Source organism: Ursus arctos, unplaced genomic scaffold, assembly GCF_023065955.2.
Source record: "Ursus arctos isolate Adak ecotype North America unplaced genomic scaffold, UrsArc2.0 scaffold_17, whole genome shotgun sequence".
In the NCBI taxonomy this organism is placed as follows: Eukaryota; Metazoa; Chordata; class Mammalia; order Carnivora; family Ursidae; genus Ursus; species Ursus arctos.
The window spans coordinates 19,116,593-19,140,650 of record NW_026622841.1 but is presented as its reverse complement, the minus strand read 5'-3'; the positions used below and the strand labels follow the sequence as shown (position 1 = coordinate 19,140,650).

At 38.6% G+C, this 24,058-nt stretch overlaps 1 protein-coding gene across 26 annotated transcripts in view; it reads right to left on the bottom strand.

Annotated features, from left to right (window-relative positions):
- The window catches only part of TCF4 (transcription factor 4), a 347,373-nt gene that overhangs the window by 171,958 nt on the left and 151,357 nt on the right, over window positions 1–24,058 (bottom strand). For 21 of the 26 annotated variants that reach the window (XM_026496366.4, XM_048218597.2, XM_048218596.2 and 18 more), the window contains one exon: window positions 3,309–3,373. In XM_026496366.4, coding sequence (XP_026352151.1) covers window positions 3,309–3,373 — 65 coding nt within the window. Of the gene's footprint in view, window positions 1–1,431; window positions 2,060–3,308; window positions 3,374–3,480; window positions 3,551–24,058 lie in introns of those variants that run through there. The other 5 variants (XM_026496370.4, XM_057313063.1, XM_044383034.3 and 2 more) reach the window with 4 other exon arrangements.

Here is a 24,058-nt window from a genome sequence, read left to right as displayed (position 1 = left end):
TATTAGCTATTGGTTATCATATTAAGGTTGGACTATCTTGCGAAAAACTTTATTTCCGCTCATTTTCATTTCTGTCAGACTTTCCATTATAAATTTTATTTTCTCTGCCAGTAAAAGTAGTATGAGGTTGCAATTTGGCAAGAACATTTTAAGCCTGGGTGTGATTTCCGTACCCCAATTTGATTTAAATTAGTTTTGCCATATTTAGTGAGAACTAAAAAAAAAAAGTCCATTTGGCTGCTTTGCTTTGTCTATTGGTTCATTTTCTATACAATTTCAAAAGTCTGAAAAAGTTACCATGTGTACTTCTGATAATTTTACGTGGAAATGCATTAATGAATTCATATTATCCCATTACTATTTAAAATGAAAACAACTTAATAAAGATCCTGCCAGCATTTGTTTTTTGGCTAAAATATCTGCTTTTTAAAAAGCCACGTGTCTATCACTATTAGTGTTAAATCCTCAAGAGAAACAGAATGGAGATTATATATATATATTATATATAATCATATTATTTATATATATATATATATTTTTTTTTTTTTAACCTGATACATTTTTGAGATAACATACATTTCAAAATAACAATTTATTTCTCCAGGACAGCGTTTCGCTACCTGTTGCTTACCACCACTATTTCTCTACACCAAACAAAAGGCTATTGGGACTGGAATAAGCATCTTCACATGTAACAGTGCTCATCCCTCTAAGTCCACAGGATACATTGTTATAATACGATAAAGCTGCTTTTGGAGCTCCTCAGGGCATATCATCTAAAGGATTTCCACCCAGCATCTCTAGAATGTAGTAAACAGGAGAAACAAAAGCTTCCTCTCCAGGAGAGCCACTCACCTTGCCACACAGTGGGGAATCATTTCAGCTGTGATCTGCTACTTAGACTTGAAGCCCAAGATACCCGAGACTTTGCCTTTCTTTTTGGTTTGCATAGCTGGTGTTGGAGACAGGGATATTCAAAAAGCAATTCGGCACAAGAGAAACATTCACTGGAAGACACACTATGGTCTGCTCTATTCTCAGATTTCACGGAGAGCAGAAATTCATAATATGGGCACTTTTCCGCTCCAGCCCCTATTTTCTCAATCAGGGAATTTCCGAAATTTTGCTTTTATTTATCCTTAAGTGATCATGCTGTTTATGGATACTGCTGAGACCATGCTAAGCACAGATAGTCAGTTCTTGCAAGACTCACAACCATGAAGCAGAAATAAGAAAGAGAGAAATCTCCACACTCCACAGCTACATTATGAAGACTTTTTAAGAAAAGCACATGCAGTCATACTCCGATATACAACAGAATTTTCCTGGACACGAATGTCTCAAAATGAGCTTTCCAAGGCCCAGAAATTCAGCCATCACACACCAGTCCGTCCACCTCTACTCCACCCTCTGCCCCCTTCCACTTCTCACCTTGTGTTTGCCAAAAAAAATAACTTCAGTTTCACCCGAGGGAAGTATTTCCCACAAACCGAGGGAGGGTCTGCGTCCCTGCACATACACAGACAGACTCACGCGGTCTGGATGATGCTTTAACAAGTTAAGGGGCCTCGCGCTTACTCAGCAGAGGAAATCTTTGTGTCTGTGAGGAATCACGCCAATTCCTATTAGTAAGAAAGGATACAGGGGCGAGGAAGCCTATTCTCTCATTGACCAGAAAAAGAGGCCCGGCGAAAACAGAGACCTCTGCCATGACCATCTGCAAAAAGGAAGGATGTTGTCAACTTTCTTCTCCCCCAAACTCTAACGACCTCTGCCTTGACCCTCAGAAACCAGATACACAGGAACTGGCTCTTCTGCAGGAATGGGGAGCTTTACACTAGAGACTCGGCACTAAGAGGCTTGTCGCCCGAGCTATCTGCCCCGAACATTTGCACTCACATTCCAAAGATGTTTCCGTTGTGCTGGAATGGCTGTAAATTTCTTTCCTGCAGAATTCTTTCCAAACAAACTGCTATGAACTGTACCGTGCAGCCTGTGTGGCAGGAGTTCTAACCAAGCACCGGTTCACCTCATTGCAACCAAGCTTTCAGATGCCGAATAGGACTGAAGGGGTGGCTGGGCCAGAGGAGGCAATTTTAAAAATGCAAATACATCCAGGGGGGATAAAAAAAAAAAAAATCAACCTCCACCAGAATTCCACCTCTAGTGACATATGACTGATACATAAAGGTAACGTCCTTCATAGGCTGTTTAATTGCTGAAACTGTCTGCTTACATTTTCCAGGGTATATGAAGCAGGTTGTTTCAAAAATTCAAAACCGAATTTCTTTCCCATATCATTAAAGAAAATGGGAGGGTGAGCGGGTTCGAGAGCAAGCACTCCCTTTCTAGCATAAGAAGAATGTATATTCTGTTTGGGTAGAAAGCTTTGAATATGAGAGAGGATTATTAAATTCTATCAAGAGTTCTCCCAAGTAAGGAACCAACGCACTTACAAAAAAAAAAAAAAAGTCTAAATTCTAAGCAAAATAAAAGATTTTAAACATACGATTAATACCGATACTAAAGTTAAAAAGAAAGCATCTATAAAAACTCAATTGTCCTAAAACAAAGCTTATACTTTTGGCTCTGGGTGGTATTTTTAGAACTGGGCTTTCTCTGGAGAGTGCAAAGTATGCAAATGCAGAGTGCACAGAGACACAAACACACACATGCTATACCTTTGTATTACACTGGCATTTTATTATTTCATTAAAGTACTCTTATTTTTCTAGCTCACGCATGCTTCCCTTGAGACGGCTTTGCTGTTAGCCTGCTGGCCTTGACTTCCAGCCAAAAACAATTCAGAAACAAAAAGGGACAACAAATCATATTTTCACAGACATTTTTATCCCTCAATACAACCCTGTTTTCACACAACATCATCCAGCCCCTATGAAAACTATAATTTAGGGCAATAACCACCCGAACCCAGGGTCTGACACATGGCTGCACGAAGTATTTCTAGTGTAAGAAATTCTTAAGTTCTTAATTGCAAATAAACTCTTTTGATAGAACCACTTTAACCGACATTGCTAGTTTGCAAACAGTGCCACTGGTACCGGCTGATGGATTAAAAAAGAGAAACAAGCCAGTGAAGGCAGTTCTGATGCGGCAGGGATCTAGAGACGAGGGGTTTATTACTTCCAAGCTCTGTGCTATTTCATTACTTTTTAAAAGAGAGAGGCGTCGGCAGACTCTCGGTGCATCTTAGTGCCACGCTTGAAAATGCATCACCTAATTTACAAAACAAACCGATTTACCAGGTTCATTCTCTCAACCCTTCCCCAAGCAAGATTCTCACTTACCTGGTGGCAACCCTGTAAGTTTGATTCTCTCCCATAAGATGCGTATGAGCCCCTTTCCGTTTTACCTGCCAAGAGAAACAACAAAAAAAGTGTAAATTATGTTTTTCCTTAAAAAAAAAAAAAAAATCTCCAGGTAACAGACATCCACTTCTCTTCCCCGATGTTTACATACGTAAAGTAGGCACTACTGGCAATGTATGCAAGCAAGAGAGGGAATAACACTTCCTCACTCTGGCTATGATAAACTGGAAAAAAAATATCCTTCATTCCTATTCTTAGCCAAACTGCTCCACACTTCCAAAAACTGTCATTCCAATGGCCTCCACTTTCTCTAACAAACAAATTGTCAGCCCTTATTTTCACTTTCTTTCTCTCGCAAAATTTAAACAATTTCATTTTTATTTACACAGCAGGCAAATTATCTATGTAATGACCCTAGTCTAGTAATTCCCATTGATTATATTGACACTTAATGGTGAGGCCAAAGCTAATCAATCAAGGCTCTCCAGATGGTGAAAATAGCGAGAAACTACTCAAAATTCTGAGACTCTCTCTCTTTTTTTAAACTCCCTTTCCCAGGGGTACACCCCATCACGATCAAGGCGATGATGGAATTTGCATTGGGGAAAGGGGGCTTTTGCAAAATTGTCCCCTCTGAATCCAAGTTCATATTCTACCAATTGACCCCGTGGAACAAGGGATAATGGACTGTCCATGTCTCGTGCCAAGTCTAACAACTCAGTCTGTATCTGTAGATGGCTCTACACAGCCTCAGGTGCTATTTGGCCACATCTAAAGACAAAATCAAGGCTCCTTATTTGTTTTTTTTAAGATGTTTAGCCTTACTAATCTGCAAGGGAGACAATGAAGCCACATAACGAGAGATCTATCAGCAGTAGAATTTAGTGACATGTAAGGAGTTGTCATAGAAAATTGATCCATATTAGGACATCAAAAAGGACTAGTGGCATGACCAAGTATCCAAAAGACAAACCCAACCCCACCCCACCCAAGACGGAGGGATACTTCTCTCTTCAAGACTAGAGCTGAGGGGGACGTAGTACTTTACCCAGGACTCTACTATTCTTCTTTCCAATGGGAAGATTCAAAACTAGTATTTTGAGAGACAGAATTGAAATCCTTCTAAAGTTTATGACCCCCAAGTTTTCCTCCCTCCACTCCAGTTAAAATAAATGTTAAAAGTAACAGTCATTTTTTATCTTTTGGTTCAATGACAATGCTATTAGAGTCCACCTTCCTGACACCGTACAAAGAACGGATCTTTAATAAATCTTCTATCTTGTCAAAAGTGTACCTGGTATCGAAGTCACTACATACATAAAATGGAAGGTGATTTTCAAAGAAAGCCAAACCTGAATCTTAAAATTAACCCTCTCTCCCTCAGTATTAACCTTCCTACTGGCTTCAGTGAATCTCAGGTTTAGGAAAACACTCCCCACTGCTCCCCCATTTCTGGTATAGTGTTCAGGGCAAAGTAGAAAATCAATGCCCATATCAGCTTCAATTCCAATGAAACAAGATACCATCTCATAGACTGTCAGTCCTGAAAGATCTAAGAGAATAACTTCCTATTGTATGAGGATTTTACATTAAAGCAAAGATGTATTTACCCATTTCAGAAGCATAAATGGTCATATACATATATTTACTCTTCTGTGTAAGTCAAATGTAGGCTACTTATACCCTTTTAAATATTACTAACAGAGAAATTCGACCTTTATGAACTATGAAATGATGTATGTCCTTCCTTAAGTTCTTGCGTCTAAAAAGCCTCAACACAACTACCACATAGTTCCCTTTGACATCATATGCACATGTTGAACTGCCAGAAAAGCAGGTCTGGAGAGGTAGGGAGGCAGGCAGACAGACAGAAAGATAGATGGATAAAGCAGAATTTACTCTGACTTCCTAGGAAATTGAACATCTAGTGTCCTGTTTGGGTAATTTCCAAAAATTGGATTGCAAAATACAGTAAGAAGGAAGAAGGGTTATCTATTTTTTTTGCCTAGAAGGAATTACTGAAGCTATCCCCTATAGAATCTCACCAGCTGGCATTATTTCCCAACCCGACTCCAGCACATAGACCTGGAGAGATGAATTTTCTTACCAGGATTTGTCTCAATTCATATATATATGTTGGGACTATTCCACCCATTATTTTAAAGAAGGTCAGTGCAAATAGTAAGGGAGAGAGAAAGAGAGAGAGAGAGAATATGAATGAAAATAAATGGGAGAGAAAGGAGAGAAATCTAGAGAGGAGGAGTGGAATGAAAAGAGCAAAGGGGTAGGAAGGAAGGGAGAGAAGAGAATAAGAATTCACGCTGCACAGAGTCCCCAAAGTACTCTTGGCTACACAGACCCGGCATTCTTTACTATCATATCAGATACAGACTGCTTAATCTTAATTTTGCTTGTTAAAAAATATTTATCCAGATACAAAAATAAACCCACTGCAAATTACAAGTTGTCAGGGTTAAAAATCTACTCCTGTTTGTGTGGGGGAGGATAAGAGACCAGCATAGACATGAATCATTCTCAGTAATTTGAGTGTTTCCATGACATCAATGGGCACCCGTCCAGGACTCTGTCGAAGTCTGCGAGGTACCAAAGAGGCAGCGCAGCCAGCAGGAGGCTGGGAGGTGCACTTTTTTTTTTTTAATTTTTTTTTTTTTTAGGATTATGATCCTTGTAAAGATTTCATCTGTAGCATCCACTTTTACCATCAAAGAGATAGCTCCAAGATTCTGAGCGTACACATTTCATTCTGATAGTGTAAGCCTTTAACTTTATTACATCTTTTTGTTTCCAAATTCAACTATAAATCTGCCCTCAGAGCCCAAACCCCTGTTTGGGAGCAAAATAATCAGGGACTGTGGATAAACCCAAGCACCTTCTCAAACATATGAGATCTATTCCCATCATTTGCTAATGACAAACAGCAGCCATTTTACAATGACATCTCAGTTTCTAAAACACGTACACACATACATATACATATATATATATATATATATATATGTATGTATCTTTTGTGTAAACTGCCCATTAAAAATTAGCTATGGTTTTGATGTCGATTTTCTGCTTAAAATTCACTGCAACATTTGTTTCAGATAATAAAATGTTCAAGAGCGCTGATAACATGTTTGAGGAGGATTCTTAAGTGACTATCTGTGCTCATGAACACAAAAGCCCCTCAATATCTGCGTTTACTCTATGTCAGGCATGGATTTTTGTCACTTAGACCAACTGGCTGGCGCGGACAGCTTCTTTCCTCCTTTCTCCATTCTTCGACACCCACCTCCCCCCATCCCCACAACCACAACGGAGCTTTGAAAGAGTGAAAGACCCTATTTTCCCAATATTTAAAAGAGATAGCAGTGATGAACAAACCCGGCGCGTTCACTGCGGAATTTTCGAGACGACCCTCCAGTACTAGAATGCGACAGCCGCTGCGGATATTTTTTGGCACAAAGACAATGGTGGCAGTGCCAAGCCCCATGGCTAAAACTACTCAAAAGAGGCATAAGGGTAGCATTAATCGCTCAAGTCTTTTACTGCATGGAGTACTGTTGTCCATATTTTAGAAACTAAAAGTACCCGTTAGTAACATTTGTTGTATGCCCATAAAGGGGGGGGGGATTCTGAAATATATACCAGAAACCAATCTTGTCAGGCATTTGATTCATTTTTATACCTAAAAGGACCAAATGTTAAATTTTGCTGCTGGTGATGATTTGCCTTGCATGAAGCGAATGATATGACCTAATGGAGCACACTGAAGGCTGAATGAAAGCTATAGAGACGATTTCATATAAACTAAGTCGACATATTGGCTAAACAACTTTCTTCTGCAAAAATGATGTATACAAGGAACATGTAATACTATGTCACAATTTTTTAAATTAAGCAAGAAAAACGCTGTAAATGAGCAGACACAACATCCATCAATCAATCCTCCTGGAGACAAAGGAGATCAACACGCAGCCCCTTCTCCAGAACAAGTCAGCATCTACAGTGAGCAAACAATCCAGAAAGTCAACACGTGTTTTGACCAAATTGAACCCATCAGCTGCTAAAACCTACATTTAAATTTGACTATTAAAAATGGCAGCAATTGATAATCAATAAAGGATTCCCTTGCCTCTTCTGTTGCCCTTGAAAAACTAATCTAAGCAGAAAACATAAGCTGCTTCCAATTTTTAAAAAAATTTGTGTTGATCTAGTCAATAATCCTTTATCTGGTTGCCCCAGGAAGGATAAGGGGGAAAATGTTTTTTGTTTGGGGACAGTATTGTTAACAAATGTCTATATAATTCCAAATTTAGTACTTTTATATTCTTATATCATTTTCTATTTGACTTCTAATTTGTTCTTTCAGTATATCTGTGGTATCCTACTGTAAGAGAATGCCAAGGGAACTGGATGAGAATGAAAATATTACTTGAAGGAAAAATTATCTCATAAACCCATTCATTCACAGGGATACATCCAAGAAGTATCAGCTCTGGTCTATCACTACACCTGAACGTTCTAATCCACGTGGAAACAGGCAAGAACAACTTATTGATACTATGATTTCTGCAGATAAGCTGTGGCGCAGAAGACCGCACTGTTGGGTGACCAGCAGGTGATAACAAGGTCAAGTTTGGGTTTCTAGCCTTTCATTCATACTTTTAAAATTATATATAAATGGTAGGTATCTCACCCACCACTGAAAAAGATGCACCTGTACCAGTGGAACATAGAATCCCATGAAAAGCCTTAATGAAAAATTATCTGATGCTTCAGGACAAACCAAGCAAGGCTGTTTCACTGTTAATCCTCATTCTGGGAACTGAAGAATGAGCCTTTTGTTCCCTGGCATCAGACTAGGGAACTCATCATAACCATGTTCGGATCAGAATAAATCTCTGTCCCTGTCCCCACCCCAACACATCCCTGGTACCCTATTAATTAGTATTATGATTATGATGGTGATGATTATTATTTTGCATATTGAAAAGACTACTTCTTTAAACAATGACTGAAATTTTTGGTGGTTCTGAAAATATACATGAGGTTATTATTTATAGTCCTCTCATCTTTTCCATGCTCACTTTTCCTCCTTTACCCAAATAAGAATAGCTGAGTCCTGGCCATGTATTTTTGCCCACTACGCAAAGGGCTTATGCAGACTGATTTCTTCAATCTGCACAACGCTGGGTGGCAGATGATATAAACACCCATTTTGTAGATGAGGAAACTGAGATACAGAAAATTGCCCAAGGCTACACAGGCAGTAAGTGACCTAACCAGGATTCAAACCCTGGCACTTTGATTCCAAAGGCTGTGCTCTTAGCACTACTCTGTGCTGTTGGTATTTAAACTCTGGGGGAAAAAAAATCTATAAATAAGCAGGAAGCCCAATACTGAAGACTCAAATCCCAGAGCTCAAAACACTCATGAATTTGATATGAAATTAATGAAAGTGTCTTATAGGTGGTAATAATTTACATTTACATGGTGTTTTATCCCTAAAAGGTCTCTTGGTACTTTAGAGCTGTGCGAATGGTATACACCAGAACCCGTGACGTCGTACAATAAGCTGCAACCATCTCCATGTTAACTTGAAGCAACTAATCAACAAGAACATGGCAGCAGACTGCATCTCTACACATTCCCTGTGTGAAGAGTATGACTCCGTATTAAGATGCACAGAGAAGAGTGGAAGAAAAAAATAACATTATAATATCGGACAATGCAGCATCGCTCACAAGGGTCTTCTCTGGAATAGTAACCCCACAACAGGCTCCCCAAAACAAAAGGAAGGCTAATTTAAAGAGCCTAGGAAATGTTACACACTATCTACATGTGTGTAGAAATGTTACACCCTCCCCCAGAAATGTACATTATATCTTAACATGTTAAAGCCTCTGACAAGTCCTGCAGTGAAGACATTTAATTTAGCTTAATACTATCTTTCCTAAACTTATGTGAATACACATACCTAACCCATACTTTTTTGTTTCTTAATACAAGTCACAAGGAACTTAGGGAGCTACTACTATAAAACAAAACCAAAAATAACTTACCACTATGAACGTATTAGGTTAATATATGTTTGTAATTTTCTATGAAATAAGTAAAAAAAATCGTGTTTTATTTTAATTAAATCGACCTAAAATCAATGTTCACTATTGGTGACGTTTCTATGCAGATACACCTCTGTTATTCTGACTAGCTGGTCAACTTTACCCCAGATCCTTGTTTGGTGCTGAGAGCCTGCATTCACAAGAAATCAGAAATTGACCTTATTCTTCTGATTTCTACAATTCGAAGAGCATTGGTTCTCTCCTACAGAATCCTGCTGTACCAGGACAACTTGGTCTTCAATCCATAGGCATTCAAAAATCCAAATTTAATAAATCTGATGCTAAAACAATTACAACTCAATTTCAGCAGATAAACTAGTCATTCCACAGCCTAGAAAATTCTCTTCCTCCCCTTCTTCCTAAATTGAGACCAGAAAGAAAAGCGGGGCGCGGGGGGGGGGGGGGATGTGAGTAGGCACATAGTTTGTAGCAAAGGATAATGGGAAGTAGGGAGCTAGCCATCTCCTCAGAAAAGACTAGCATCAGTCTTCTCTTTCACTGATGTGCTTAAGCCATAAAAATAGAATACTCAGTAATGATCTATAGCTCTTATCCTGGAAAATTATGAGTTTTGGCTGCATTTCGTCACTGATTCACCTCATCTCGTCTAGACACTGTGCTGCCTTCAAAACAGTGGGTGGACTAAAATTCCAGATATGCCGACTATCTTGAGGCACCACCAAAACTCTTCCCTTTGGGGGCCTGCCTATGGTGCAGAATCTGTATTGAATTTTCCCTAAAGCACTCACATTTATAAAGCACTGTATGGTACGCAAAGGAATTTCACTTACATATTTAAGACAACACGCCCTAAGAACTCCTTAGGTGGGCATTTTAAGCTCTATTTTTATAGATGAGGTCACTAAAATGAAGAAGGAACAACGGACTTATATAAGTAGAAGAGGTTATACAGGTATCAAGAGACATAAACTTCCAATTCCAGCACTAAAGCCCCTTTAGACACTCTGCCACTTCTTTTGGAGTATTCTAGATGTAAGGTCCATATTCCACCTGTCTTCTTAATGTGTACCACAACCCTTCCCCTCACATCATTTTAACTCTGTTTGTAAGGCAAAAAGGAGTGGATAAAAAGGTTAGAAATGATAAGCATTTTGAGTGACCATCGTCTGGCACAGCAAGAAGTACTCTCCAAATGCAAAATAAAAAAGTGCAGCCTCAGATTATCCCACGTGCCCTAGACAACAGCCAAAATCATCCCCTCACTCGGTGTCAAGCTCAGAAGAAGTGCACACATTATCAAATTAAAGCACGTGAGTTTTATGCTTTATTTTCCAAATGCAGAGAAATCTTTCATTGAAAATAACGCTAATTCCACAGAGTGTGCAATTAATCAACATAATCACGGGGATAACTTAGCTGTTTGGGGAGGTGTGTCAGATAACTCTTTAAGGCCACTAAAGTGCCACTTCAGCCACCAGAGTAATGATTTTCTGAATCAGCAATTTGTACAAGGGTCCCCTGGAGACCTGAAGGACTAAGGGCAACCCTGAAATCACTCAACTTACTTCTAATGAGTACCTCACCACTGGCTTTATGTGAATAAGATCTTGACAGTTTCGACCCTGTTTTACATTGTTATCACAGTTTGTGTGTGATGACTGGCAATAATAGAACCACAGCAATTAAGGACTTGTGTGCCCTGTGAAGAAACAACACGAGCTTTTGAAAGCTTATTTTTTTATTTGAAGAAACATAATAGTTTTTATATAAAAACGAAGAAAGGTCAATTGTGCAATATACACTCAAGATATCAAAGCAAGCAGAGAGAAATATCTTCGCTAGATTCGTAGGAGCAAAGGAAGACACAGGATGGGCGTGGAGAAAAGCAATCCCCCAAATTCTATTCTGTGGCTTAGAAGCCTTGCTGGTCATGAGACCCATTTGGGAGATGTTTCTTAAAACAGATTCCTGGCTTCTTTACCCCAGGGTATTTGCATTCAGTGGAGCAGGATCTGGCACTCTAATTTTTTTTTTTTTTTTTAATAAAATTCTACTGGTTAGTTCAACAAGCCAGGGGTAACAGGAACCAATTTAAGTGACAGGCACAGCCTCTAAGGTTACATTAGGTGGAACTCCAATAAACCTGGTAGCCTGGTGGATAGCAACAACAAAAGAATCGATTACTACCTGATCCAACCCATTTAACTGGATTTTTAAAAACAAATAATTGTTGATCTCTGAGGCCCTTTCTGACAGTTCTATTTCAGAAACACTTTTCTGGCAGCACACTTGGCCTTTAAATTTGTTCATCTCCACTAATGAAGACTGGTTGTTTCAAAGAAATTAGTCTCCCATTACCAAGTATTTTCATTCCCCTAATAAATGACAGAATTCCCAGATGGGAGAGTCCCAGAGGTGAAAGGTTGCTCCTCTTCTATCAGACCCACAGGCCACTGCTCTGAAAGTATCCCTTTCCCCATTCTATCCCAAATTAGAAATCGGCTTTATACTCCAGAGTCAACCTCAAGCAAACATAGTTTGTTAAAAGGGCCCTTCCACCCATGTATTTACCCTTCCATGCTCTACTGAAGGCAGTCCATACAAAGGGAGAGAATCTGGGCCTTTGATCCCTCTGGAGGAGATCTATGACATTTCTGATCAGAGGCAGGAGAAAGATCGTATGAATAAAGACTCAGCTGCCTGGCTAATGTTTTTTAATTTATCAGCAAAATTTAAGAAAATCTAGAGCTACGTTTCACCATGCAAATCACTTTTAGCAATAAATTATTTGCTGCCCATTAAGCTGATGTTCTAACAGAGTCTCACTAATATTAAATGTAAAAAATAATAGCAGACTCTGAGTAAGCCACAGTGGGACAGAAAACAGAGGAAGAAGTTTAGTGTTACGTTTGTTATAGGGCCTACAAAGGAAAATTACATACTTTAGAATCATGGCATGTAGGCAATGGCCTCAGTTTTCAAGCTAAGTTTACAGCTAACAAAAATCTAACAAGTATAATCTCTCAAAGAAACCACAAGTACATTCGCTCTGATACTCAAGACTGAACAAAGGTAAGACGGATGGGAATCTCATGAAGATCTTAAATATAGTTTAGATGTGTGTATAATATACACAAGCATTATACTTACATATATACACATACACATAAGTAACATTTAAAAAAATTTTTTATGTTCTTTTTATGTAAGTAATCTCTACAGCCAACATGGGGCTCAAACTCTCGACCCTAAGATCAAAAGTCGCACGTTCTTCTGACTGAGCCAGCCGGACGCCTCCATTTTAAACCCCAGACAGAAGATAATGTAAGTGTCATTCATTTATATATGTTAGACAACCAATATATCAAATGACCGTTTCTCCAGCCTTAGCACTGAATTCCAATTGGTCTCTATTCCCTAAACATCCATCACTGAGAAGATGGGGGGAAATGGTCCAAAATTCAAAATACACTTCAGAGCATCCATAGAGCAGACAAAGAATGGGAAGACTGCTAATTCTTGAACCTGATCAACTTAAAGAGCTCAGGCCCACAACAGCCAAAGTGGAAGGCAAACAGGACCAAACTCCTCGGAGTCCAACTGCCCTGTGACACAAGTAACCGCTAAAGGAAGATGATGGTTCACAGATAAAATTACATGAGCCGCTGAGTCCCACACTATGATGTTTAAGGAAAGCCTCCCAGTGACTGAATACATAAGCATGACTACATCAAGAGAGGAAGGCGGGGGGCACAGGAAGGAAGAGGAGAGGCTGTGGGAAGGATGGTCAAGGAGAAGAAGGGAGGAAGGACAAAGGGAGTAGTCAGAATACTGACCTCATACGCCCAAAATAGGCAAGAAAATAAAATACATTACAAGGAATAGATGTTTACAGACAGCAGTTTTCAGTTCGGAAACTTGCAAAAATGATCATCTGAATAATTGTAAAAGAGGTCCAAAAAACATGAGCTATGGAAATAAGTATTTGTTGGTTCCTCTGTGTACCCTGTGTTGGCTGCTGGTACATCAACAGTGGACATTATTCTCAAGAGGTAAGGAGTTAGATGGTCGAAATGCAAGGGAGCAAACCCAACAATGTACCTCAGTAAAGGGTGAATGGGTATACTGGAAAGCACAGAGGAGGAAAATGCCGAATAGAACCTCATCGTGGTAACAGGTGGCAACAGGAGAGATGTGTATTTGAGATTCCCTGCAAGATGCTATTATAACTGACTTAGGGGCGATTTATTTGTTAGAATGCAGTTCAGAGTTACTTGACAATGCTAAATAAATCAGAGATACTTGTATCATTTATTCAAAACAAATTTTAAGGTAACTGGTACCTAAAATTGGAAAGAACAGGAAACTGGAAAAAACCTAGATGACATTTCCCCCCTTCCCTAACTCTAAACTCTTTGATCATTCCACATTTTAGGGAGCTGACTGGGGAAATTGCGAAGTCATTTGCTTACACATCAGAGAAATTTACAATATAAGACAAAAGAACCGCAAAAATTTAAACTGTCCTCTCTGTGTAACAATTACCAAATCGATTCAATCAAGTCATGTCATTTCAGAGATATGCAGAAAACACTTACACATAATTAATTATTATGAAGAATTTGATGAAACCTTGTCAACAAAAAAATCGTTGCTATTTTAAAGACCTATCCATTACCCAGAGCCCCGGTCTTCACTGCCAGAGCCCTAGGATAGTCTCTAGCCAAGCAGTGGTGGAGAGGCCAGGACATCCCCTCTGTGATGGCCCTTGTGTAAGTTAGTCCTAGGACCTGGGGACCTGGGGACAAAGGCACCATCACTGATTTGCTGCTTTAACATCTCACACTCTACAAACAATAACCAAAAGAGGCAAAACCAAACAAAACAGGTTCCATTCAAACTACCATTCGCAATGTCTGCCAGGGAGGATAGCTTCATTTGGTCTGTAAGGAAGCCAAAAATGCCTTTATAAAACATCGCGACGTTAATAGTCATTTTCCTTCCCAAGACAAGTGAAAAGTCTTGACACTATCAGCCAGTTTTCTCCTAGGGATTATCTGCCAATCCATTACCTACAAAGAGTCATATGACAAAATTTAAATGATTTCTCTTTTTGAAGTTCATTCCCAACTTAGTCAAACAAGAATCCTTCTTAAGTGTAATCAGACTAGGAAGAACTATGAAAGCAATGAAAATACAATCAATGGTAATATGAAGTCAACCACTTAAAAATTCAAGACTGGTATATACTCTACATGTTATTTGAACTATCAGGAGTCTATTTAGCAAAATCAAACCAACCAACCAACCAACGCCCCCCAAAACTTCATTTTCAAACAGAAACAAATTAGCTGTCATTCTCAGTACTAACCTACAACTTTATAATCACTACAAGTATATGATTATTTTTATAAAAATGCAAAAACAAACACACCAAAAAAACCCAACCCTGAAAAGTGAAAGAAATCAAGAACCCCTCACACTGGTTGGTTCCAATCTGAGCAGCCAGCAGAGGGCGCACATGCCCCAACAAGAGCTGGCTCTGGCCAGGCACCACCCAAACTCACTTAGGACTAAGCCTGACCAAAATTTGCATACAGGGAGGGGTGGGGGAAATCATCTATGAGCAGCATTAATGAATCGAGTGTGCTCACTTTAGGATCAGTGTGAAATATACACAAGTACACTTAATTAGTAAATACTGACTTTAACAGAGATTTCTTAGCTGCTTCATGGGAAGTTGTCCATTAAAAAGATATAATTCTTTGTATGGAAGTGTGGTTATACTAATTTTCAAGGTCACTGTAGTTTTTTACAGTTTTATATTAAGAATTATTTATAATACATGAATTTGTGGAGTAACTTATATATTAAATTTCTAACACAAACACTCTTGTTTTGGTGAATATATTGAATTAACTTTTGTAAAAACAGTCTCTTTTAGGCTATTTCCACCTGTCATATACAAATCTATTAATGAATTTTTGTAACCTTGGAAAAATCAATATGTATCATTTTATAGTTAAATGAGATACATAAGTTACTTATTTTTCCACTTGTTTGTGCTTGATTGATTATTTGGGTCTCTGTATTATAATATCTGGGGTTACAGTGGCACCTGGACGACTCAGTGGGTTAAACGTCTGCCTTTAGCTCAGGTCATGATCCCAGAGTCCTGGGATCTAGCCCTGCATCGGGCTCCCTGCTTGGCAGGCGAGCCTGCTTCTCCCTCTCCCTCTGCCACTCCCCCTGCTTGTGCTTCTCTCGTTTGCTCTCTTGCTCTCCAATAAATAAATAAAATCTTTTTAAAAAATGTATAATATTTGGGGTTACACAGTAGGTTATACTAGAGGAATACCTGCCAGCTATGTATGTACATGTACATTTAGAAAGGGCACTGTTTATTCTTTTAAGGAAGTTTTCCTATAAATTGAAAAGCCACAGACTCCTCCTGGAGCTTCCTAACAATATCACGGCTTGAAAAAAAAAAATGAATTACTTCATGAAAGCGCCAAATTAAAATTGACATCAAATACTATATTTTTTACATTTACATATAAAAATTAAATAATCCATAGGATGTTCAATGTCTAATTTCGAATAGATTGGAATAAACGTAAGGTGTACATTTAAGTTTCAAGATGGAAAGCTTGGTAGGATAATTAACAGCCACTTGTCCATCCACCTAAATGATCATTTCAACCTCACATCTCCTCACCAAACAGAAACAATGAAGCCATGTAACATCTCCATAAGGTGTTTTTTTTTTTTTCTTAAGCATTCTCGGTAGATTTGAGAGCTGAACTTAATTTACAGCATCTACAAACCAGGTGGTTTAGGTTACATGTAGGTCACGATAAATAATACTTATCCTTCGGCTGATGTGGCCACACCATTTCTGCATAAGTTAAAATGACGATGTTTTATTATTCCTAAGCACTCAATTCTGAAATGTTTGCACAATCTGTTAAGTCCAGGCAAATTTAAACGATTTTGACATGCAGCCTGCTAAGGCCAGTGACGGGGATAATGCCTCTTTACGTGGGTAAAATTTTGTGACATATAGGTCACTCTCTTAAGGGGAATCAACTGTGTGTCTCTTCTTTGCATTTCCACCACAATCCTTCATCCTGCAGCCTGGAGCTGAGAGTGAGATGCAAGAAAGGAGCCGAGTGCTCAAAGCAAAAATCTGCTTCCAGGACAATCCATTATATCTGACAAGTTAAATGTTCCATGGTAGGCCATATGGCACGAGAGCAGGCCCGACGATGGGAGAGGGGAACTCGGCAAATGCATCACAATTAAGGAGTTTGGCTACAGACTTTACTTTGAATTACTTTTTTTTTTTTATTAAATTTTAAATGCTGTCCCCCCAATTTTTAACCGAATCCCTTTTATGAGACAATTTCTAAAGAAGTTCCACAATTTCTTTCCCGTCTTGTGACTGTGGGTACTGAAATCTAAAGGCTAAGGTACACATGGCCCTTTTTATCAAATGGAGTTTCAAAGGGGAGGACCTGTAGCCTCGTTTAAAAATTTTTAAGACAAATAAGAAGTAGACTCTATCTGTTCACCAGACTAGAATATGTAAATGAAATTGGTTGTTAGATTGGGACATTTGAGTGAAACTGATAGAACATTAAAGTAATTCAGTTTCCATTCTTGTCTAAAAAATCTTAAAAGCCGTACAGTCATAACTGGCATGTCCCTGTTTCTTCCATGGTTTACTTAATATTTATCAAATTAACGAATTCACTGAAGACTTCCTCAGTTGAATTTAGCTCTTAGCAGGCCACCAGAAAGGAACTCTGCATACGCCTGCTAATACCATGTCTCGGAGACAAGTCTTATAAGCTCTTTAAGACTCTCCTTAAAACCAGGTGGCCCATGGTAATAAATATTGGTTGTTGGAAACAACGTCCTGTAAATAATACCTGGACTATGATTAAGGTGTGCACGTATTACATTAAAGCAGAGGAACATGAAATGACCAAAATAGTATCATTACACCATGTATAGCACCATTCATTATGTCATTCTTTTAAATAAAGAAAACAAATGTTCTTCTTTCTCCTGAAGAATTCTCAAGAAGAGAACTGGACATACACTAAAAACTAAAAAAGCTTTCTAGAGAAGTGTCCAAATGCAGCTGGTCTGGTGTCTAACAGTAAGCTTATACCCTCAATTCCTGGGGATGAGGAAATTCTTAAGGAAATTTTTATATAATTTGATATATACATATCTATATGTAGGCATACACATATACAAATTATAATGGGTAGGTTCTTCTAAACAATAACGATTATCATTCAAGTATTCACACTGGTTTGCAAACATGAAATTCATGACGATTGAGAGAAACATGTATGCATCTTTCCGAAAGAGAAGACGCTAAGACTCATTTCCCTAAACTATTTTCACTCTCCATTTCTCCGGAGGGTCACTATTTCCCTCCAATGTACTCGCTTCTGCCTTAATTAAGAATAACATTATTTCAAAGAGCATATCCAGATACTTTATAAAAATGGGTCATTTTTCTTCACATGTAAAATTAGTAACACATTTTCTGGTCGTCCCAAAGTTAGTATTTGTTAATAATCTAATATAGTCTCATGTTTGTATCCTCTTACTATTGAATATGAGACAGTTCACTGAGTTATGAAGATGGCATATGGGTTATGAATTGGTTGTTTGCATTAAAAATCAATTGTTACAGCTCTTTATTTTTATCGAGTGCTGTGACACAAGCTTCATCATAATCCTGTTAGGCAGGTATCATAACTATTATCATTAATACTTTCATTCAATATATAAGGAAAAAAGGAGATTCAGAGAGGTTGATATATTTGCCTTAGAGCACACAGCTACGTAATGGAGCCACATTTGCCCAAGCCTACTTCTGATGTCAGCATTTTATCACCATGCCATACCATATACTTCATGAAGTGTGAGTATTAAAAAGATTTAAGCAAGTGTTATTTAGGATTGCAAGTTATATATTATACGTTTTTATTTCATATTGGAGAAAAGTAGCCAAATATTCTGGTATTACAATAACGCCCAGTTTGAAAAAGGCACCAGGATCCTGTGCCTGGGTTTTCTAGGAGGAATGATCACATACTCAACACACAATTACATATGAACACACTCACACACATACACACACTTGTAAGACATGGCCGTGCACACTCAGCACTAATAGAGTGCACTGGGCCGTTGTGTGCTGTAGATCCTATTTCTGTGTATCCAGATCCACATTTTTATTACTAATTAAAATGTCCAGATGGTAAAATAACACCTGATCTGAGGGGCTTTTAAGTACAGTAATTGTCAACGCTCAACTCCTACATTGTTAACAAATTGGAAAAATTGGCCTGCACTGAGTTTTATATGTACTGTTTCCAAACCAAAAGTGAAATGCAGTTAAAACTTTAATAATTTGAACACAGAAATGCCCACAGGAAACTTTTTACCAAGAAAAAAAAAAAAAGGAGAAAGATCTGCCATTCAAATCATTATTATTGAGAGAAAGTCTGTGAACTCCAACAGAACCGAACGCCATATCCTAGCAATACAGTTGTGTTTTATAGGGGAAAAATACATAATAGGGGGAAAAATGAGGTTAGAGCTAGCTGTTCAATAGCCATTCAATCCTATCATTTCATGAGGCCTTTCTCTGCACCTTTTGTGTTATGGGTTCACTAAATAAAAACCAATTAATTTTTAAATGTATTTGTGTCTCTTTCTTTTTCTTCTTGTTTTTTGGGTTTTTTTTTTTTTTTTTGCATTTTTATGCCACATATAGGTACAGACCTTACTCATAACGCCAAAACATTTATTATTTCAACTGCTATTTAAAAATACAAATTCTGGGATGACCCCTGAAATTCAGACTAGGCCTTCCTTCATGAATAATATACTTGGGTAAGTGAGAAATGCTTTTAAAATGTTTTAGCAAGTTACTTCCTAACCCTAAGTGGATTCTTTTTTTTTTTTTCTCAAGCAAACATTTTTGCAAATATTTAGGCTGCTTTGATACGCAAATGATCTCCCAAACATTTCCCCCAGCCAGCCACTGAAATCTCTCCACAGACCCCAACCAATGGGAAAGTTTGCAAGGGAAATATGAGAAACAACTGGATAAGAACACTGCCAGGAACCCTGGCTTCCCTGGCCACAAACAAATGTTGATTTTGTTGCAATACCTGAAACGAGACCTTGGGATGTTTTAGTGAAACTACTTTAAGATTCTCAGTCATGGGCCTGTAATTCCCCTTGACTGAAGCAACAGTTTCTGGGGAGGGTAAAACTGATCGCCCACAGGTTTCCTATTTCAGAGTTCAATAACTCCAGTAAATGTGGCTTGCTGCTGGACAGTGAAAAATCTCATCACTTTAAAAAGAAAATGCCCACAGGAATTAACATGTGCGAAACAGGAAACAGAATAAAAAAAAAAAAAAAAAGCAACAAATAATAGCGCAGCCAGGGTCTCAAACCTTAACAGGTATAATAGGAGTACTTTCAAAAATGTTCTCCCAAAGGAATAAGCCAGGGGGGAGAAGAGGTCCCTAGAGCCACCTTTACTATATAAATAACTCAAGAAATAATTCATGCAAATGAAGGATTTCTAGAAATAAAAGTGTGAGGGTAGCATTCCAAAATAACTTGTAAATACAGTATCAATACAATTATTATGAGTGAAAACAAACTCCAAGACTCCCTTTCCTTTTTTTATACTCTGCTTCAAAAACACCCCCAAAGCCTGGTTTGGGAAATAATGGGATTCTTCAATAAGAGGTCAACAAATCATTTCAAACCATGTCTCTAGTTCATTCAGTCACAGGAGTCACCAGAGGCTAGCCACACAGAAAACAAAACCAAATTTCAGGATTCTGGTAGCTAACACCACACTAGGCGTTCCTTAGGAAGGTGTGAGTTGGCGTACTTTGTGAATTTGGTGGGAGGAGAAAAGTTAACAGGGAGTTTACCAAAGCCAGCGGAACGCTGAGCTTATAAAATTACAATGATCTGCTTCTCAGCCACGAACCTGCTAATCGACACGTGTTCCTTCACTTCTGCCATCATTTCCTCATTTACACATATTAGAAGTGGTCAAAGATTTCATCAGATGTGGTTTTGACAACAGCAGCAAAGTGCCTAAAGCCACGGATTTTTAATTGAGCCCAAAATACAGATTTTGGGGGAAAAAGAACCAATCACAGCAGGAAGCGCTTTAAAAAAGGAAAAAAAAAAGGAAACATTATCTTGAATAGTTACTCTGCACTTAGTTGCACTGTGTGAAAAGAAAAGAAAAGGGCTCTATAAAATGTCAGAATTAACCGATCGTTTCAGATTGCTTACAGGTGAAATTCTACCATCTGGATGGGCAGTTTGCCTGCATAAAATAGAAGTAAACTATGAGAAAAAAAAAAGTAAAACCTTCTTCTGGCTGCTATTTTAACACAATAGATTTTAAGGGAAAGAGGACAGAGCCACCATAATCTCCAGACATTGACACACCATGTACACACACACACACACACACTCTCACACATTCATGTACAAACTGAGAAAACAAAAGTTGGAATAAAGCAAGAGACTGAAATAAAATTCTGTTTCTTGGAACTCTGAGATTTAATGAGGAAATAAAAACATAGTCAGTCTTAATCGCATAATAGGGGGAAAGATTTACTTTCAAGTCCTCATTAAATAACTAATGAGACCTTCTATTTAAGATACTCTAAAACATAAGACCTAGCATATCAAAGTTTCTATCTTCCCCTAACAAGGCATATTTATATTCTTTATTTATGCTGGGCTAGCAACTTTGGGAATTACAATTTAACTTAAAATAAACAGGAAACTGCATCTTAGGAACTGCCTAAGTTGTTTTATATCACTTGAGAGTGAAAATGCTTATAAATTTGACAATTTATAAAGAAATATGCTTTCATTCTCTCTTTTTCTTAATCCTCATACAAACCCTATTGAAAAAAATATTAACATCAGGAAAAAAAAATCTGACTTAGTGATAATAATTTTTGTCGCCTAATGATCAAATCTGAAATCAGGTCAGAACTCTGTTTAGAGGTTTTTCCTTCTAATGTTGAGGGGCAGACAGGACTTCCAGTTGAACTTCAGGCTAGAATGACAAAACATGGTACCAGGTTGGCACCCAATGGGTATTTGCCAATCTACAGTCACACAATTTGAAAGGAACACAAAGAGAATTTATAAATTAATAGCTCTCTGTACTGAATGCTTGTCGATAGCCCTGTTCTGGGGTTTCTGGGTATCCATTTTGATTGTACAGTGTCTCTTAAAATTACATCTGAAGCACAACACTAAACCAGAAGTGTTGAGTGAGAGAATTATGGGCACATTCCCAAACTCTTACACTAAACCACAAAGGGAATAGACTAAAAGAAAAAGCACTAAAAAAAAAAAAAAAAAAAGACAAGGAAAAAAAACCCCATCATCCAAAAAGAAAAAAAAAAAACAACAACCCACCCTGAATAGAGAAATAGAATACTTGCTTTTCTTTCGACCTTATGGGTAGCACACGGAGGGAGGCACCAGGAGATCTAAGCACAAATACGTGATGAAGAGTCGCCAAAAAGCATGTGGATGAATAAACTGTCGTGGCGTAAATTTGCCAGCTAGAGGACAGAACACAACATGCTGAGGCTTGGCTGTCCTAACATGTTTTACTATGTAAATTTAAATAGTCTTGAAAGGGAAAAGGGAAGAGGGGAAAAGGTGGAGGGGTTTTTTAATACTAAAAAAAAAAAAAAGTTTGCCAGAAATTCTCATACTTGGGTCACAAATAAAAGTACATTCATTGCTGTTATAAAAAAAAAAAAAAAGAATCTAGTTCTTAGGCTAAAACTCATCACATGTTTCCTATGATGGAAATTTAGGGGGGTGGTTTAAAGAGTTAAAGACTCCCTACCATTAATTTGCATCTGGTGCTTTTAGTGTGTGTGTGTGTTTTTTTCTTCCCTGAAAAGTTGGCAGAGCTGCCGATTTTCCATAATGCAAGCATTTGGGAATTGTGAGCGGAATGAAACCGATCCAATCTCCTGACTGCGACATGAATTTTCATTAATTACAACCTTGTCAGCAAAAGCATTATCAAAGCTGAATATGAAAATGCTAATGAGTCCTCATTTGCATATTTTTCTTTGTTGGAATGTCATTAATTATTACATTTTATGATGATGAATGCAGCTGTCGAAGCTCTCCGATGCATAATTAGCCATCAGAATGCCAGGAGCCGATCAGCATTTTTGGGTGAAAAAAAACAAATTTCACTTCCACTCTCCCCCCATCCCAACACACACACACACACACACACACACACACACACACACCCCTGATGACGACAGTCCTGAGGCCGGACTTTGGGGAAGTTGAAAAGGGGTCGTTTAGAGGGAATTAATTTTTGCTTTAAAATTACTTTGTTTTTAGCCGATAACGGTCTTATACAATAAAAGCAGTTCTTAATAAAAAAAAAATCGTTATTCCAGCTTAATTAATGCCACGCTTAATTATAACACCATGATGTCAGCGGTTTTAATTAAGTATTGGCTCCGTTACAAAAAAAACTCCTCGCTGCAGTAAGAGTCACAATACACAGATTTGTGCAAATCATTTCTGCGATTTTTTGGTCTTCTGTGGTTCATGAACTATTCAGATATTAACAGGCAGCATGAAAACTCCAGGCACACACGCGTGCGCAGGAGGGCGCACACACGCACAGCACACTCACACACACACACACACACACACACAGACACCAAGCAAAGGGGAAAACCCGTACTTTCCTCCTACATTACTTGGATAGATTTTAGAGCTTACCTACTTGACCACTTTTTTGAGCTAAAGTGTAAGTGAAGATGACAAAACATAGCTCATCCTCTCTCAGCCGCTGGGAACGGTGTTTATAAGTAAAAAAAGAAAAACAACACAGAGCAGATGGGACCATTACACATGACCAAACCAATCAATCACAGATGAAGGGCCCAGGTGCAGCGCAGCCGTGCAACAACGCACCATTTCACAGTCTGTCAGACACACACACACGGTCGTCCATGAGTGACCCTCCTCGGCTCCCCCCGGACCTCATCTGGAGCGCGGCGCCCCTCTCGCCTGCCTACGCTCCAACTGACGTCTTCATAATCGCCCTGTCTTTCTATCCGCTTGGCTCCTGGGAAGAGGGGAGGATGGAAGGGGTGGCGACTGGGGGGGGGGGGAGGGGGAAAGGCAAGTGGGGAGGGGAGATAAGGACAGGGGCTCCCATCATTGTCACTTGTGAGGAGTCCAGCCTTCTTCCTTCTGCCCTCCCACGGCCCCTCCCTCCCAAACCACCACCGCCATCACTTCTCTAACCATCATTAAGCTCATTAATTTTTAAGGGTGACTGCTTGGTTGCAGCACCCCAACTGTCTGCCATTAGAAATAGAAATTTCGTTGGTGAGTTTCTTGCCCTGTGAGGAAGAGAGATGTGTGTAACTGGACAAAGTCACAATTAGAGGGAAATGGTAGACATTAATTAACTGCAAGTGGTTACCAGTACTTTCCACCCCCCTCCCAAAAAAAACTGGTTCAAAGGAAACCCTAGTTACTCAAAAGCCT